This window comes from Olea europaea, unplaced genomic scaffold, assembly GCF_002742605.1.
Source record: "Olea europaea var. sylvestris unplaced genomic scaffold, O_europaea_v1 scaffold555, whole genome shotgun sequence".
NCBI lineage: Eukaryota > Viridiplantae > Streptophyta > Magnoliopsida > Lamiales > Oleaceae > Olea > Olea europaea.
The window spans coordinates 58,122-77,259 of NW_019263883.1; the positions used below are offsets into that span (position 1 = coordinate 58,122).

At 33.7% G+C, this 19,138-nt stretch overlaps 2 protein-coding genes across 2 annotated transcripts; both read right to left on the reverse strand.

The window, feature by feature from the left end:
• Window positions 1-341: 341 nt before the first annotated feature.
• Window positions 342-2,286, reverse strand: LOC111389048 (3-ketoacyl-CoA synthase 4-like). The gene has a single exon (XM_023013904.1). The coding sequence runs from the start codon at window positions 2,050-2,052 to the stop codon at window positions 517-519; it is 1,536 nt and encodes a 511-aa protein (XP_022869672.1). The 5' UTR covers window positions 2,053-2,286; the 3' UTR covers window positions 342-516.
• A 3,165-nt stretch (window positions 2,287-5,451) lies between these two features.
• On the reverse strand, window positions 5,452-6,048 carry LOC111389060 (protein RADIALIS-like 3). The gene is made up of 2 exons (XM_023013916.1): window positions 5,673-6,048; window positions 5,452-5,586 (listed from the first exon to the last, which is right to left on the reverse strand). Exons 1-2 carry the CDS (start codon window positions 6,008-6,010, stop codon window positions 5,562-5,564), a joined length of 363 nt encoding a protein of 120 aa, XP_022869684.1. The 5' UTR covers window positions 6,011-6,048; the 3' UTR covers window positions 5,452-5,561.
• Window positions 6,049-19,138: the final 13,090 nt, after the last annotated feature.

Sequence of the window (19,138 nt, forward strand, 5' to 3'; positions counted from 1 at the left end):
TGTTTAAGATGCATTCTAATAATAAGTCATAGTACTTGGTGGAGACCATCCTAATGTTCAGAGGGTTCGATGAACCAATCCAAAAAGAAAGTTTGCACAGCTCTGAGATGTAAACATTTTCTGCTAACAAGAATTTTAGTACTGGCAGAGGCAATCCTAATGTTCAGTAGTATTTTTTTATCAACTTATCCAACACTTTTAGTAACTTCATGAAAACTTGTTCTCCTCTGATGAAATGTAATCAAAAAGGGTAAATCTCTGAGAATCATGACTTAGATCAAAAATTATTTCCCAGTGAACTTCGTCTGCATCATGAAGTATGAGAACAGGCAATCAAGTAATTCGCCAAATAGAAAATATAGATTCACAACTGAAGGAGAAAAGATAATTCCAAAGTATTTCTTGAATATTCACTTATTTGGGTAATGAGACCAAATAAAGTACCGTATAAACTAAGACTAAAGAGACACGAGACTCGACTACATATGTTCTACCTCAAATGATAGTAAGATCCTTCTATGAGATGCAATTCACAGGATAACTGTCTATGCAATCCTCCCAGGGACCATTACAAGATGGTTTTACGTTCTGAAGTGCCTCCCACACAGCACTATTACACTTGAACCCACTACCGAAAGCAATCTGCCAGACTCGGTGACCCCTCCGCATCCTTCCTTTTGCCTCGGTGTATGCCAATTCATACCAAATGGAGCTCGATGAAGTGTTCCCAAAGCGATGGAGAGTCATCCTTGAAGCCTCCACATGAACCGGTAGCAGCTGCAGGTTCTTCTCCAGCTCATCGATCACAGCCCTTCCTCCAGCATGTATGCAGAAATGATCAAATGCCAAATTAAAATTGGGAATATAAGGCCTCATTTTCATTTTGAACAACGTTCGGAGAATCAACGTGGAAAAGAACAAAAGCTGCTCACTGACCGGTAGCACAAGAGGACCTAGCGTGGTGATATTAGTCTTCAGAGCCCCACCGGCAATAGCCATTAGATCTTTTGACAAAGAAACCCCAATTTTCCTGGCATCATCCTGCTCCTGATACACGCATCGGAACGCCTTATCATCTGCACCTTTATGTGTCCTCACCACATGAACCAGCTTGTATTTCGCCCTCCTCCTATCTGCCGACTTATTAGACAACAAAACCGCCGAGCCTCCAACTCTAAACAAACAATTGGGTATCAACATCGACTTCTTGTTCCCAAAATACCAGTTCTGCGTAATATTCTCAGTACTAACTACAACAGCATAAGTTTTCCTATGCACCTGCAACAAGTCCTTAGCTAAATCAACAGCAATAACTCCTGCACTACAGCCCATCCCTCCCAAATTAAAACTCAGAATATTCCCCCTCAATTTGTACTTGTTCACTATCATGGCCGAGAGTGATGGCGTTGGATTAAACAAACTACAATTCACCACAAGAATTCCTATATCCTTTGGCTTAACATTGGTATTCGCAAACAAATTATCCAACACCCCGAACATCACCTGCTGAGCCTCCTCCCTCGCAGACTGCATTGATGGCTGGGGAGGAATTAAATGCATAGCCTCAGGCACATAAGTATCGTTCCCAAGCCCCGAACGCACAAGAATTTTCCTTTGAAATTCAAGTGAAGACTCGTCAAAATCTCCCGTCAGCCGAGAACGCTCCATGAATAGATGAAACGGCGCTTTCAGATTTTCAGGAGCCCGATAACAAGAATAATCGACCAAATAAACAGGTCTGGGCCGAGTCATAATATACACAGTGGATCCAAATACAAAAAATGCAGAACATATTATGACAGAAACAAGATTGTATTGCAAATGAAGCCACAACTGTCGTATATCATCAGGGTTCTTTTGCGATGCCTCGATTATAATAATTAACATTATGGGCACTAAACAAAGAGTTATCAAATTAGAGACCAAATAATGGTAGCCCAGTTTAACATATTTCAACTTAACACTTTGGAGGAAATCCGGCAGCCTGCGGCAGAGCTGGATCTGTACCCCGACCGTACCACTGTTTTCGGTACTGTTGCCACCGCCGTCCATGGTGGTTTCTTGAGTTCTAGAATCAGTCCTACTCTCAGACTCACAGGTGTTCCAATACAGAAAGTTGTGGAAACTTCAAGAGAAATGGGATTGTCAGAAGAGAAAAAGGAGTAATTGACTTTTCCGAGAGTACGAGATCGAACCCATTGATTGGTGGGATTATTCTAATAAAAATGAAAAATATCATTTTTCACGTAATAAATTATAGAAAAATTTACATCCAACGCATGAATATAGAAATAAAAGAGGGTAGGATTTTCGTAATTGTCCTGGTAAAACTCAAAAGTTGCATAGAGGTTCTTTATTCGTTATTCTTAGGGATAATTGTAATTGAGATCCCAAATCTTTTAAACATTGATAGATTTTTTCTTAATTTTTCAATTGTTGTAGCTATCGCTTCAAACCCTTCAAATCATAACAGTTGAGGTCCCCACGAACGACTTCCACCAATTTAGCATTAGTTGACCAAAAAAAAAATTTTGATCACATTTTAAAAGGATAAAATAGTACTTTAATATTTTTTTCCATAAAATAATTAAAAACTTAAATTAAAAAAAAAAAAAAAACACAAAGAAGAAAATAAATAAAATAGAAAAGGAAAAACTAACTTTATCACCCTTACCCTTACCCTTACCCTTACCCTTACCCTTACGCTCACCCCTACCCCCAATCCCTTAACCTAAAACCAAAATCCGTCGGCTCTTTCGTCATCTGATAATACCTCAACAATGGTGCTAAATTCCAATAGCCCTAGGAGCTTAGCATCAAAATCACTGGATAGCTTATTGAATTTTTTGGCCCCTTTACCGCGTTATATCCCACCACCTCCATCCAAGGAGCTGAGGACATATATGTCATTTTCGCCTTCGTCGTCTGAGGATGGGGCTAGTAATTCCTCACATCAGAGTTTTGAGTATTTGGTCTTCGCCTCCACCACCACCACCAAAGTCACGGGAATCGAAGTCATTAATAGCAGGGCCACCAGAGCTGGTGGCGCCGTCAAGGACGGTAGGGGGGGGGGGGAGGCGGGGAATTGGAAAGCAAAAGCGAGGAAACAATTTTGAAGCCGAAGTTGAAGCCTTTACATTGGGATCAAGGGAGAGCTAGTTTTGATATAATACTATTGAAATCAAGCTTTTTTTTAGTGAAATTCTTAATTTTTACACCTTTATTGTCTACATTTTAGAATGTTCTTGTTCTACATTAAGATTTTTTTGGCATACTCATTCTAAGAAGAAGAAAATATTATTTCTGTTTTCAAAAATGATTATTGATTTCTACGTTTTTCATTTATCGGTGTATTTCTACTTGATTTTAATGCATGGTAGGCGTGTTGGTGGCAACTTTCTAAATTTTGGTGAGGGGGTTGACGAAGAAGAAGATAGGTTTACTTATTTATTTTTTTGATTCAAGCTTTTAATTATTCTATAGGAAAAATATTAAATTACTATTTTGCTCTTTTAAAATTGATTAAAAAATGGTCAAAATTATTTTTTTGGTCAACTAACATCTAATTGGATGGAAACCGTTCGTTGGGGCCTCAACTGTTACGATTTGAAAGGTTTGGGTTGACGGGCAACAATTAAAAGATTAGGGGAAAATTTGTCATTGTTTAAAAGGTTTGAGACCTCAATTGCAATCATCCCTTATTCTTATTACAGAGCAAAATATTTTTGATGGATTAAAATATTTGTGATTGAAAACAATCCATCAAAAATATTTTGATACTCTTGAAATGTGATCAAAGCAATTAAGTCAATTTTAGTCTCAAGAAATACATTTTGATTTTTCTATCGACGCTTGGAAACACTCCAAGTTGCCTACATATCCCGTAAAGAAAATCAAGTCATGACTCATAACATAGTTCATTTTAACTTGGTTCGATTACAATATTCGTTAAGTATGAGTCGGGCATGACCCTTATTCTACCTAGTAAAAAGAACTCCGAATTAGTATGTATAAATTAATGGTAGCCAATAGGTCCTACTTATTTAATACCCATAATTCAATATTGACAATGAGTAATAAGCACTTGATATTTTGAGAGTATAGAAATTTTTTTGAAATATTTGACTTTGACCTGTTTAATCTCTATCATCATAGCAGTAATTCAATTCTCAAAAAATTAAAAATACAGCAGGTTCCTTATTAATTGAACATGATTTTTTTTCTTTATTTTATTTTTGAATTTGCATTAAGAAGCCTCAATTTAAATGTTAAGCAACAGAAAAGAGTAGTGCTATTTGCAATTGCTCACTGCTATAGTCACCTTACGTGACATATATGTAACAATTAGTGTTTGATGCATAACATTAATGTATCAAATCACTAACCACCACATTTATGTCACATAGGATAACTACGGTAGTAAACGACTGCAAAGATCATTATTAATCCCTTTATTCAAGGGACTTAAAACAATACATTCCTAATATCTCTTTTCTTTATTAACTTCAAATTTATTAACATAATTGAATATTTCTATGAATCTAGTATTTCTCCAATTAATACAGATTTTCTACAAATATAATGTAATTCGTTAGTTAATATGTGGATAATATTTGTCTAATTAAATAAAAATTTTAAATTGAAAATGGCAAAGGAATTGAAATATTGGTACACGATATTAGAAATACTAGTAAAATAAAACATGATAAAATATGTGAAATTTTAAGTTATAGTACATTGTAGAATAATGTTATTTTTAGTTGTTTATTGTCACAGACGCCCTACGTGACATATATGTGATGATTGCTTTAAGTATCAAATCACTAAGCGTTTCCTGTATGTCACATAAGACGATTGTGATCGTGAGCTATTGTAAATAACATTACTCTATATTAAAACTTTTAAATTTATTACACATTTGTTCCTTGTTCACTAATTCAAAAAAATGTATTTTAACTACAATTCCTATAGGAGAATTGCCTAATTATTATTAGAAACGTCAAATTTACCAATTAATTAGAATAATTAATATACATAATTTTACCCAAAAAAAAAAATCAATAATTAATTCCATCAATTTAAATAACTATATTTATCGTCAGGGAATTAGGTCCTAATTATTATTAGAATAGAGGTATTTATTAGAATAACTTAATTAATGCATAATCGATAATTATTTCCATCAACTATAAAAAAATAATTATAATTGGAGAATCAAGCCTATATTAGAGGATCTACCAATTAGAATAGCTTAATAAATAGACAGATAATTTTTTTTTTTTTTTAATACAATTACAACAACTAAGCAACATCATATATATATTTTTAAATATATATTAACTATGTAATCTGCTACAACTTGACCACACCAACTTATCCTGATCTTAGTAAATTTGCAGGAAATATAAAGCTGTAATAAGGAAAGGTAAAGCAGAAAAGTAAAAATATAAGTAATAAGGTATGTAATTTGTGTTTGCTTTCTGGATTTATTTCTTTTGTAGCTTTACAGTGCTCAAAGGAAATCGATTTGAACCCATAGTGCTTTGCTTCGAGTATTTGTTTCACTGAAGCTTCAGATACTTCAGCCTGGCAAGGAAAAAAAATTGAAAAAATTCAGTGTTAGAAACTAATTAATTGCTTCAAAGAGTATGTATTTGTATGTCATTTCCCACCTTTTTTCCTCAGCCATGATTTTGTTTCCTTTGCTAGTGTCTCCAGTTGAAGAGTAATTGGGCAAAGGAATTTGTCCAGACTCAATGTGGTTGATATCTTCAACAAGCTTCTCATAGTGGAGCTTCACATCCTCCGCCGTCTTGCCGCCACCCACAGCGTTGGCCATTTTCTGCCACCTGTCTGGGCTGTCCTTGTCGTAGGTTGCCAGTGCATTCTCAAACAGCTTGTTTTGCTTGGCCGTCCATGTCGAGTTCGACGCCATTTCAGTCAGTAGAAATGAATCTTTTGCAATGATCAGTGTGCTGTGGTTGGCTGCTGGCTGCTCTATATATAGCATTTTGAGAAAAGAAAAGGGTGGAGAAAGTGAGATGGCATTGGGTGGCGGTGCACGGGGAGTCGCTTTTCACGTGGTAGGGCACTTGTAAATAAGGGGATTTGCTAAAAAGAATGGGATTTGTTTTTCATGTTTTTCAACGTGTTTCAAAGTGTGAAATGTTCCATGATTGCAGAATCAATGCTTAGGTTTGGTTAAAAGTGAAATGTTATTCTAGTTTAATAAGCAAGATTGTCGTGTTTAATACTGTGTACCAAACATGCTAATCGTGAGTCGTAAAGTACGATACTTGTGTGGTACAATGGGTCCAGAGTGAATTAAAATGGCAAAATCTTGCAAATTTTTGCGAACATAATGTGGCCCTCATCAAATTTTCAGAATTTTTACAGAGTGATTGTGTGCATGGGAATCAAAAAGCACCTTTCATGCCATGGAGTTTTCTATCCTTAGAGCCAACTTAAACGGAATAGAATGCACTTTTTGCATTTGTGTTTTCTGTGTGCTGAACAAGGATCCAAATCATTTTAGCTGGATAGGTAAGTCCGTACTGCGGATGTACATGCTCTTTAGCAATTATAGATGTGTCTCTCATGTCTCTTTTGGTAACTTTGCATGCAGCTAATTCTGCTATTACATTCTCTTATATTGATCCTTTTTTAGTCTGATTTGCTGTATAGTTTTATATCATTTTGACTTGAAAAACTTATTCTTGTTTTAACAAGATTGAATGCAATCATAGGCTCGTAGCATATCAAGTGGACTACTCTCTACATTTTAATATGGAAATCTAAGACACGGTATCTGAAGTTGAAACAAATGTTTAGATTTCAAAATTGATGTTTGAACGAATCACTATCTTATTGGAGCAAGTTTAGGGAATAAAATCAATATTGATCTTTTAAGATCAATATGAAAATGATAAATGCTTTGGACTAGTACTCTTAGCAATATTGATCTTTTAAGATGGAAATCCAAAACTCTAACAAAAATAGATATTTGTAATTGATTTCGTTAATTTTTTTGCACCACTTGATTTGAATCATTCCTATTTCTTCAAGAAAATCTAACTTAATTTAAACTAAATACTTCTAAAAGAAAATCGAACATAAAGTAACTAGATTGTTAGCCACTAACACATCTCAGGTTAAAAGTATTCGTCTATCCATCCATTGTCTTACTTCCTTCACCCGAAATCACGTCACTCAAAATAAGTTGATTTTAGCCTTTTTAAGTTTATGCAAAACTTGTGCAGATCCCTCTTCTAACATTTTATCCCTCTTTGCCCCTTTGGAACACAATATGACTGCTGCTAAAGCAAAATTGATATTTTTCCCCATAATTTTCCATAAAAATATTGAATTTATTCGAAATTTACCTGCTAAGAAAGTCCTCGGTTATATTAAACACTATTTTTTCATGCAGAGTTTTCTTTAAAGCTTGTCACATTACTGTGATAAAATATTCAAAAGTCTGTGCAAGTTTTCTGAAACAATAGAAAATAAAGCCTAATTATACAATGTTTTCTTTGTACCTATCACATTATATTTGTGGACCCTGCATTGCAAATGCTTTTTCGAATTAATCATAGCATTTTCATCATCAATCTTTAAATTCACCAAGAAAAAAGTTAAAAAAATGCATGAAAGCTTGTGATTTTTAAGTGTGTTTTGGGATAATTTAGCCTTACATCTTAATGTCTACTACTAAAACTATATAGTATTGTCCAGGGACTTCTCTCAGAACAGAAATTCTCTCTTATAACAAGCTTAAAATACCATTCTTTGGAGAAATTGATTCGTTAGGATGCTTACAAAATCAACTATATACAATCGTTGATTTATACATTACTAATTAAGCTGAAATGATTCCATTGAGCTGCTGGATCAATCCAGATATGTTTGGAATCCTTATCATCCACGTCGGATTCCAGTAAAAATTCATCTTCATGGATGTCTGCCCTTTCTCTGTCATGAGCTTTAAGACCACCGTTCTGTATATTTATATTCTCCATGAACCAAATTGCAAATTGAAGATGGGAACTTGTCGAAAGAGATTGCTTGGATGGATTCTCAATTCAGTCTAGCTGGGACTTTTGGGGCAAACTACGTTTTTCTCTCAAGATAGGAATATGCAAAGTTGGTTCAAGAATACAATCAAATCCTGTGTGGGTCGGTTTTTGGATCGAACTCACTCCAATGAGTTAAAAAATGGAGAACTTGAGGATGCATAATAATTACAAACCAAGAACTACAAGATGATATTAACCAAGAACTATATATACTAGAAGAGCCTAGCATTTCTTATCACACTAATTTTTCGGGTTTGTATGGCAAAACGGTCTGTGTACTAATAGTTTAAGACGGAAAAGAAGTTGAAATATTTTGACTTAATGTAGAATCCTATACGATGTATCAAATATGTTCTAACTTCCAAATTGATTTGCAATCTTTCTATACCTTGAAAAATTAGTTTAACGTGAAAATAGCTTCCACAATTTTGTTGGCGACTTTCTGAAAGAAGATACTTCTAAGATACATCAAGCTACTGATACAGTGATTCCTTATTATTCTTGGTCACATGTGGTTTGAAAAGATTTCAGAGAACACTCCCTCACAGGTCCCTTCTTGCAAGTTGAAGTTGGCAGTTTCAACTTTTGAAAGTCCAAATCTATTTCTGTTGTCTTTGCTGGCATGATTTGTACCACTTAGTTTAAATTTTATATAGAGAATATATATGCTCCAGAAAAAGTTGGATATGAAGATTCATCAATTGTATAGTTCTTGTATTTGATGTTATCTTCCAGGTAACTAACACAGGCCTGTTTGGACGTTATCTACCAGGAAGAGAAAAGAAAATTTTATTTATTATTGTATCTATATTTGTCGAGTACCACATATCAAACACGCACTAAGAGGTTTATATATAAATGGAAAAAAACCAAAGTCTTGTTCTCAACAACTTGAAAACTCTTACGTGAATTTTAGGCCACATCATTCTGTAAATTGACTTTAAAGACAATAATTTTTTGGTCTATCCTCTTCTAACCTGTTCCATCAACATTATGTCACTCTTATGATCAAGAACCTCTACCCTTTAAATGAATCATATAAAAGGTGAATTTTTAAAAGGGGAAATATTTGAAGATAACATATTGAACAAAGGGATAAATTCTTTATGCATCTTACTTTGGTTTGACTGAATTGTAGTTATCCAGTCTTTTGGAAATCACACCTCATAATAATGTGAAGAAGGGATTGGTGACATTGATGGTGATCAATAGATGCATGCAGAATTTTCCAGGCTGGAAGGAGCAATAAAAGTAAATCCAAGCTCCCTAGATCCCTGAACTTTGTTCAGAATATACAATAAAAAATTATTCTTCTATCTTTATATATTGTACATCTTGTAAAGTCATTTTCTTCAAAACAGGTGCTAAAAAGATTATTTCTGGTACTGCTACTCTGGCTTTTATTTGATAGAGAAAAGGGCAATCAGTTCTTCTTCAGGTGTGCTATATTTATGACAACTCTATACTTAGAAGTTAAAGTCGGAAATTTTGATCCTGTAAATCAGCAACAAAGACATTTCGAAACACTATTTCAAGAAGTACATACTCAAACCATAATATGTTATTTCGCAATGGCGTATTTTACACGTCGAATGGACAACATAAACTTCCATACCAAGGATAGCATGGTTAATGATATCATTCCAAGAATTACTTACATGGCCTTGACCATCGACTATAGATTAGTTGCATTCAGGCCTTCTGGAAAGAGACGCTAAATCAAGTTCAACTTTAGGTGAAGAAACCCTCAATTTCAATTGGTTATTTTTCATGAAAAGCAAACGAGATAATAAATAAATTTAGTGTTTCACTAAGATTTTAATATGGTCCTAAGTTCAAGTTCATTCTGTTTACCTCTTCATCAAATGAAAACAATCAAACAATTTCCAATCAACACTAATTATAGTTTCTTTTGTCTTTCTTAATAGTGTAACATAAACTTTACAAAAATTGCTATAATTGTAATCTACTAGCTGATGAAATTTTTTCACATAGAACCCTTATCGTGTCTCAATAGTTTCTTTAGGATTCTCTACAATCATTGTTGTCATAGTAAAAAAAAGGTTTGCTTTGTTAAGGAGATTCAGTCCTTAGAGGAAGATACGAGCCACACATGCTCTAATTGTTGGATGTAGAAGGATAGAGATTGGAGAAATATGAGATTTTACTGATGAAATTTCGGGATTACAAATGAGTTGCTACAACACACTCTTTCTCTCTATTTTTTGAGAGGTTTTTTCTCACTTCTTCTACATATATGACACTAGTTGGATGCCTTCCTATTTATAGAAAACATTGAGTAAACTAGTCCTAAGAATTTTTTACAATTACAACCAGATAAAGGCTATTTTTTTTTCTCCATTTGCAGCTGGAAAACATGTTTTTACAGCTGTGTTTTAACCATCAAAAGTGTGAATGGCTACTGACTTAAGTTAATTTCCAGCTTGCATAGTTTGAACACTTGAATGTGAATTGGCTGCTGCTTTAATTTTCAGATTCCAGCTGTTTTGTGAACATCAGATTGCTGTCCATGTTAATTTCTAGATTCCAACTTGCTTGTTGAGTATACAACTTGAATTAGGAATCTTATCCTTTGACCATTCAATGAATGAAGCCTTTATAGGTTGAGTGTTCAATTTGAATTTGAATTCTTTGAAGTCTTGAAGATTACAAATTATTCTAGAACTTTTAACACCCTCTCTTAATTTGTAATCTTCAAATGCTTCTTGAATTTCTCGAACTTATCAATTGTCGTTGGCTTTGTCATCATTCGGCCGGTTGATCATTGGTATTTATAAAATCCATGCATATTTCTTCTTGATTTACCAAATCTCTTATAAAGTGATGTCGAAGCTCAATATGTTTTGAACTGGCATGAAAGACTGGATTTTTTGTCATCACAATTGTCGACATATTGTCGCAATAAATTGTTGTTGGTCCTTCCTGCTCAAATTTCAAATCTTTTAAAATTCTTCTAAGCCAAAGAGCTTCACAAGCCGAATCTGTAGCAGCGACATACTCTACTTCTGCTGATTATAAAGCAACAGATTTCTGCTTTTTTGAACTCTAGGAAATCACATTTGATCTTAGACAAAAGATGTATCCGGATGTGCTCTTTCGATCATCAACTGATCCAGCCCAATCACTATCTGTATAACCAACAAGTTTGCAATTATTTTCCTTTTTAAACTCGATGCCATGGTTCTTAGTTCCTTTAAAGAATCTCAAAATTTTTTTTGCTGCTGCAAAATGTAATTTACTCGGTTCATTCATGAATCTGGATAATAAACTGACTGAATATATAATATCTGGCATTGTATTAAGATAAATCAATGATCCAATCAATTTTCTGTAGAGTGTGGCATCAACTTTTTTTGTATCATCATAAACTTGCAATTTTTCATTTAAGGCCATCGGAGTAGAGATTGGCTTGCACTCACTCATTTTGAATTTTTTGAGAAGATCATCAATATACTTTTCTTGAAAAAGAAAAATTCTTCCTGGACTTTGCTTTACTTGAATCTCAAGAAAATATCTCATGAGTCCCAAGTCTGACATTTCAAAATCTTTCATCATTTTCTTCTTGAATTCATCCACCATGTGTTCATTTGTTCCAAAATAGATAAGATCATCCACGTAGAGGCATACGATAAGAAAATCTTTTTCTACGTTTTTCACATAGAGGGATGATTCACTTGTGCTTCGATTGAAGTCATTTTAAATGAAATAGCTATTGATTTTGCTATTCCATGCTCGGGGTGCTTGCTTTAATTCGTATAATGCTTTTTGAAGACGATAAGCTTTGTCTTCTCTGTCTTTGATTTTGAACCCTTCAGGTTGTTCAACATACACTTCTTCTTAAATTTCGCCATTTAAGAATGTTGATTTTACATCGAGCTACAACACTTTTAATTTCAATTGAGCTGTTAATGCTAGAACTGTACGTATTGTCTCCATTCTTGCAATTGGAGCAAATGTCTCTGTGAAGTCGACTCCTGGTTGTAGAGAATATCCTTTAGTCACGAGTCGAGCTTTATATTTTTGAATTGACCCGTCTTCATTGTATTTGATTTTATAGATCAACTTCAAACCAACGGTCTTCTATCCTTCTGATAAATCGACGAGTTCCCAAGTTTTATTTTTCTCAATGGTGGATATTTCTTCATTCATCGGTTTTGTCCAACTTTTGTCTTTTGAAGCTTCTTCATATGATTGAGGTTCACAAGAGAATAATCTGAGTTCTTGCGATTCATATATTTCTCTTAGTGAACATGTTTTTCTTGGAGGGGTTTCTGACTCTTCTTCAGTTGTTGGAATATTTGGAGCTGTAAGCTGTTCAATGTTAGGGATTTGAGATGTCGATGGATCATCAAATTGATAGGCTCTGGAATCCACGACTTGCTTTCCTTTCCAATCATAAGTTGTACTTTCATCGAACACAACATCTCGAGAAACTGTTATTTTATTTGTCTCTGGATTTAGTAAACGATATCCTTTAGACTCGTCACTATATCCAATGAATAGAAGTTTCTGTCCTTTCTCATCAAACTTCTCTCTGTTTTGTGATGGAACGAAGGCATAGGCAATGCTACCAAAAATTTTACAGTGGTCTACCTTTGGCTTCTTTTTGTGCCATGCCTCGAACAGAGTTTCATTTCTGACGGCTTTTGTAGGCGATCGATTGAGAATATATACTACCGTGTTTACAGCTTCTGCTCAATAAAGATTTGGAATTCCTTTGCCATTTAGCATGCTTCTTGCCATTTTGACAATAGTGCGATTCTTTCTCTCAACTACTCCATTTTGTTGTGGAGTTCTACTAACTATTAGCTGTCTTTGAATGCTATTAACTTTGCAATATTCAATAAAGGGATTGTAGAGAAATTATCCTCCGCGATCAGTCCTCAATATCTTTATTAGAAATCCACTTTGTCTTTTTGCAAGTGCTTAAACTTCAGAAAAGTAGAGAATGCCTCAGATTTTTGATTCAGAAAGAAAATCCACATCATCCTTGTGTAATCATCAACAAAGAGAATGAAATATCTCTTATTTCCAGGAGTAGGAGTTTGCACTGGTCCGCAAATATCTGAATGAACAAGCTCCAATGGCATTTTAGCTCGCCATGAAGCTTTAGGAAATGGAAGCTTATGCATTTTTCCATAGATACAACCTTCACACACTTTGTTTGTCCTTTGAATTTTAGGAAGTCCGATCACCATATTTTTCTCCTTGAGTAGTTGAAGTCCTCTGCCCTTTAAATGATCATATCGCAAATGCCATAGATGTGACAAATCTGCATTTTGAGCTTTGAGTGTACAATTGTTGTCTAGTGGCAACATGAGACAAAAGGTTTTGTTTTTCATTTCAACATTTGCCACTATGACATTTTTCTTTTTATCAAAGATCTTGCTTCTTTCATCATCAAATTGCACCGAAAAATTCTTTTGCAAGAGTTGTCCAATACTTAAGAGATTATATGAAAGATTTGGCACATAAATAACATCAGTAATAAGTTCTCTGTTACCTCCCTTAGTTTGGATTGCAATGATGCCTTTTCCTTCTGCTCTTCTTTGTGTTCCGTCTCCGAGAATAATATGAGAAGTGATATTTTGATTGATCTCTACAAAGATATCTTTATTTCCTGTTATGTGATTGCTAGCGCCGCTATCCAAATACCATTTCTTTGATTCAAAGTCACCATTTTGATGAGAATAAAATAGAATTTCATTTTCACTTTCTTTCAAAAAATTTGCCGCATCTTCATTTTTCTCCTTATTTTGAAACCAACAATCCTTTTGAGAATGATTAAGTACTTTGCATCTTTTGCATTTAAAATAACAATCTTTTGATTCATGATTGTTCTTTTTGCAAATAATGCAAGATTGAGCCTTACCGGATTGTTGTGGTGCCTTGGCTTTCCAATTGCTTTGCTTTTCATTTTGACTCCACTTGCTAAACTTCCCCTTTTTATTGTTTGAACCTTCATGATTGCTTGAAGTTATTTTTAATACTTACTTTGATTGGAAGGCTTGTTCGGTTGATTGTTGATTGACTTGTCGAACGATTGATTCTTTGCTCATGTGCAAGAAGCGATCTAGTCAACTCGTACATGGTCATTTTAGACAAATCCTTTGATTCTTCAATTGCGGCGGCTACATGATTGAATTTTGAAGGGAGACATCGAAGCACTTTTTCAACAACTCTTTTGTCTTTAATTGTATCTCCACAACTTTTGATTTGGTTTACAATCTCTGAAACTCGTGAAGAGAAATCACGAACCGACTCTCGTTCTTCCATTTTGAGATTGTCAAAATCTTTCCATAAAGATTGAAGTTTCAAGGCGATAGTTTTCTCCGAACCTTGAAATTCTTGATTTAAAATTTTACATGCATCTTTGGCTTTTTTAACACCAAATATACAAGGAAAAATTGATTTTCCAACTCTTTGTTGAATATGTCGCAACGCCATTGCATCTTTCTTTTTATATTCCTTTTGTAATTTTGGATCTTCTTCATCTCCTTCGGTTGAATCTTCTACCACCTCATCATCTTCAATGACTTCCCATAAATCTAAAGAGATGAATTTTTTTTTTCATTTGACTACTCCAATGTCCATAGTGCTCACCTTCAAAGATTGGCACTTGGTGAATAAGTGAACAAAGAGGCCGCCGAATTTGTTGCCTTAATTTTCCTGTTTCTGTTAAAAAATCTGCTGGTATTATGATTTTTTTAGGCTGGTTTTATCTCAGCTTTTGGTAGGAATTTAGTAGGAATGGGTTTATGAATTTTAACCTTGCTCTGATACCAAAATTTGTTGGATGTAGAAGGATAGAGATTGGAGAAATATGAGATTTTACTGATGAAATTTCGGGATTACAAATGAGTTGCTACAACACACTCTTTCTCTCTATTTTTTGAGAGGTTTTTTCTCACTTCTTCTACATATATGACACTAGTTGGATGCCTTCCTATTTATAGAAAACATTGAGTAAACTAGTCCTAAGAATTTTCTACAATTACAACCAGATAAAGGCTATTTTTCTTCTCCATTTGCAGTTGGAAAACATGTCTTCGCAGCTGTGTTTTAACCATCAAAAGTGTGAATGGCTGCTGCTTTAAGTTAATTTCCAGATTGCATAGTTTGAACACTTGAATGTGAATTGGCCGCTGCTTTAATTTTCAGATTCCAACTATTTTGTGAACATCAGATTGCTATCCATGTTAATTTCTAGATTCCAACTTGCTTGTTGAGTATACAACTTGAATTAGGAATCTTATCCTTTGACCATTCAATGAATGAAGCCTTTATAGGTTGAGTGTTCAATTTGAATTTGAATTTTTTGAAGTCTTGAAGATTACAAATTATTCTAGAACTTTTAACACTAATGATCAGCCGAATATAGAGTCCAAGATCAAAGATCAAGCTTGAATATGTTGTAGTTCAAAATTAGCTTCCACAAGAGTTTCTTGTAGTTCAAATTACGCTAGAGTTCATCTTAATATAAAATTTTGAACCCCCCCCACTACCCACTTTTCCCCTTGGCCATCCACTTATCTCATTTTTATCTCCAATTCATCTACTTCATCTCAAACACCACCAACAACAACACCACCTCTAGCACTGCCACAATGCCTAACCTGTTACCTCCAATCATGATAGTTTGGTATAAGTTAATGCTCTCAACAATTCTCTCTCCATCTCATTCCTTCAATCATTTCTCTGGGATAGTGCAATTCATCTCCTTGCTCTACAACCTTAATCTCTGTTGGAAAAATGAGTTGAATGGCTAACTTTGGCATAAATTTTGAGTGGGGTCCATTTGTTTATTTTGGAAGATCAAAATTGATTTGTGTTCTCCTCCGTGAGAACATCAAAATCATATGTTTATTAGCCAAAAATTATGCTCGGGTGAATGATAAATTAAAACTAAAATTATGCCAATTTAAAGAAGTTTGTGTGTTGGGGGGAAACTAATTATGGTTTGTCCCATATAGGAAAATAATGAAGGTAAATACCACTTTATATAGGATTACACTTTGGAAGTATGTAATCATGTGTAGTATAGAGGCTCTCTCCATGTGTGTGCACAGGGGGTGAAAATCATGGACCGAAATAGGCTTTGGACCTAGAACTTGTGTGCGTACATGAATATTGAACCAACTGACTTTTTAAATTTCAAAACTATTGAAACTCCTTAGTTATTGTCATTATAATACAAGTTAATGGCATACTTATGAACATAATTAACTCACCATTCATGGGGGTTAAGTTTATATGTGAGAACCGATTTTTCCACCATTCCAATTTCCATACAAGAAGCAATACAATTTCTGCATAGTTTCTTTTGGTCTGCATATTGCATAGATTTATAGTCCTTTGTCTGTTCGAAATTTTTTGTTTTGGTGATATTGTATCGACACAAGTTCTATTCGCTTGAGTTGTAATTGAGGTGCTCAAATTCTACCGATTTCTCATTGTATCCTAGAAAATAGATGTTCGAACTAAACCTCAAACACTTACGGTGAGGGGACGAATAAGTTTTAAGAAAACTGTGTTCACACAAACCTCAGTTTCAAATTTCATTTGATTTTTTTTTATTACTTGCTTTGTTGTAATTTATATTAACTTGTTTTGTTTTATTGTGATTAACAAAATTATTTAATCTGCTATATTTTGGCTAATATTCGATAAGCTATTGCAAATTTGATATTTCTGTTTGTTGCATATTCGGTATGTGTAAATTCAGTATTTCTGTTACTTGCAAATTCGGTACTTGTCCATCCGATATTTGTTATCGTCTCTAATATTTTTTTCTAACAATCTCATGGGCTTTTTTGATGGTTGCTCCCATTGTCCCTAAAAAACCATCACCACGAAGGCATCACCACCTATCCTAAATATCCTATATGCAAAAGACAAGAACAATTCATATTTCCTATTATCTTTGCCTCTCATTGAGCCTGTAATTCCTCAATTGCCTTGTCTGCTACTTCTCATGAGGTCTGGACCCGCCTTGATAAAATCTTTGCCATATGATCTTACTCTCACATCATTCATCTCAAAGATAACCTGTCTTGGCTCATCTAAAGAGCTGAACCCGTTGCTAATTTTCTCCTTAAAAGTCAAAAACTCAGCTGACAAGTTATCCATCCTCGGCAATCCATCCAGTGACACTAACTTGTTAGTTTATTGCACTTGTAGTCTTGATCTGGTTTACAATGAGATTGTTGCTGCTCCCTGCACTAGGGATTCTTCTTTCACATTCGAAGAACTTTTTGAAAATCTCGTTGTTGGAAAATACGAGTAGTGGGTCACTTGAGTTGTGAATCACCCAATAGAATTCAAACTCATAACTTTCCTCAACTTCCACCAACTTTCATGATTTTACATAAATCCCATAATTTTGTTTTGCACTTGACGAGAGAGAAAAGATGGCAAGAAAATACAGTAAAATTTGTTTGTAAAAATGTACCAAAATTGGAAATGCCCTAAAATCACTATTTTGGAATGATAACTCACCAAATAAGGCATTTAAATTGTAGATAATAATCCCCTCTATTGTGATCAGGATTGGAACCACTGGAGAACAAAAAAAAATGCGGATTTTGGAGTTTTGTGATGTAAAGTGATTCAACCACACAAAATTTTTGGAATTCATTCTTTCAAGTAGGGATTCTTGACCTAAAATTTATGATGAAGTATGCTGTGAATGACTTCATTGGTATTAGAGCCTTAAGGTTGAATTTCTTGCAATATTTTATACTTAAATATGTCATTACATGATTCAATTGGATTATGAATTTTGTATGTAAAATTTCAAACCTTACATGGTTTTTGTAGCTTCTTTTGTTAATTTATTGCTTTCTTCACATTGATAATTATGCAGTAATATTAGTATGGTTCGAAGGGTATTTCAAAGATCTTTCAAACCATATAAAAAACTTAAATTTTGAACTTAAAATGAAGAAGTTATGAGGTTTTGAAATTTGAATGAAAATCTGAATTTTTGCACAAAAATTTATAAAATTTGAAAATTAATCACTTGATAACTTCTTTTACACTTTATTTCATGCTTCCCATTTAGTATGATTGGATAGATCTTCTCGAGACCTTTCTAATGGTATAAAGATCATTAATTTTGGTTTTAAAATAAAGAAGTGATGCTATACCAAAGTTTGGATGAAAATATGATTTTTTGCTTGAAAATTGGTGAAATTCGAAACTTTGTCACATGATAACTTCTACACTATGTTTCATGATTCCCACTTAGTATATTTGGATAGATCTTCTCGAGACCTTTTCAACGGTATAAAGATTGTTAATTTTGGTATTAAAAGAAGTTATGACCTCTCAAATTTTGATAAAAAAAATATGAAATTTTGCATTAATTTTTGCCATTTTCACTCTTGGACGGATCTATTGATGTCTCAAACGGGGCCTTAAAAATTCATTTTTTAAAATTTGATCACACAGATGAACTTATAATATATAATCATGATGACCAATCGAAATTTTTTTTCAAGAACGATGTAATGGTGCTGATATAGCCACATTTTTTTTATTTAAAAAATAATTACATATTGGTCCTACACGTGAGGGCGCATATGAGATCCAATTTCAATTTTGAAAGTTACAAATTGGTCCCTTAATTATTATTGATTTTTCAATATAATTAAATTATTTTTAGATAGTTAAAAATATTTTATTTTTGTTTAATGCTTAAAATAAATTTGTAAAAAGGGTTAAAAATATTTTTTAAAAATGATTATTTTGAATTTCTTTAAAAATCAAGAATGTTTATTAATTGGTAGTTGACTAGTAAGAGTTATTTTTTGAAGTGCTCTAATTTTTTTGAAAATAAAAAAATGCTTTGAAAGTTTTTAAAATACCACCTTTTATACACATTCATGAGTTATGTGGGTCTTTGATAAGGTTATGTGATCCATTATAATTTGTTTTCAATTTTTGTGCTTGTTCAGATATTACTAGATCTATGCATATTTGTAGCATTCTTAGAGGGAAGACTAGAAAAACAAATGTTATGGAAATTGTTGAAAAGCTAC

Bases quoted from the DNA above. Each gene is read 5' to 3' on its own strand.
- LOC111389048 (XM_023013904.1), bottom strand. From the start codon at position 2,052: ATGGACGGCGGTGGCAACAGTACCGAAAACAGTGGTACGGTCGGGGTA.
- LOC111389060 (XM_023013916.1), bottom strand. From the start codon at position 6,010: ATGCTATATATAGAGCAGCCAGCAGCCAACCACAGCACACTGATCATT. The intron at 5,587-5,672 runs GTGGGAAATGAC...TTTCCTTGCCAG, and splicing joins ATCATGGCTGAGGAAAAAAG to GCTGAAGTATCTGAAGCTTC.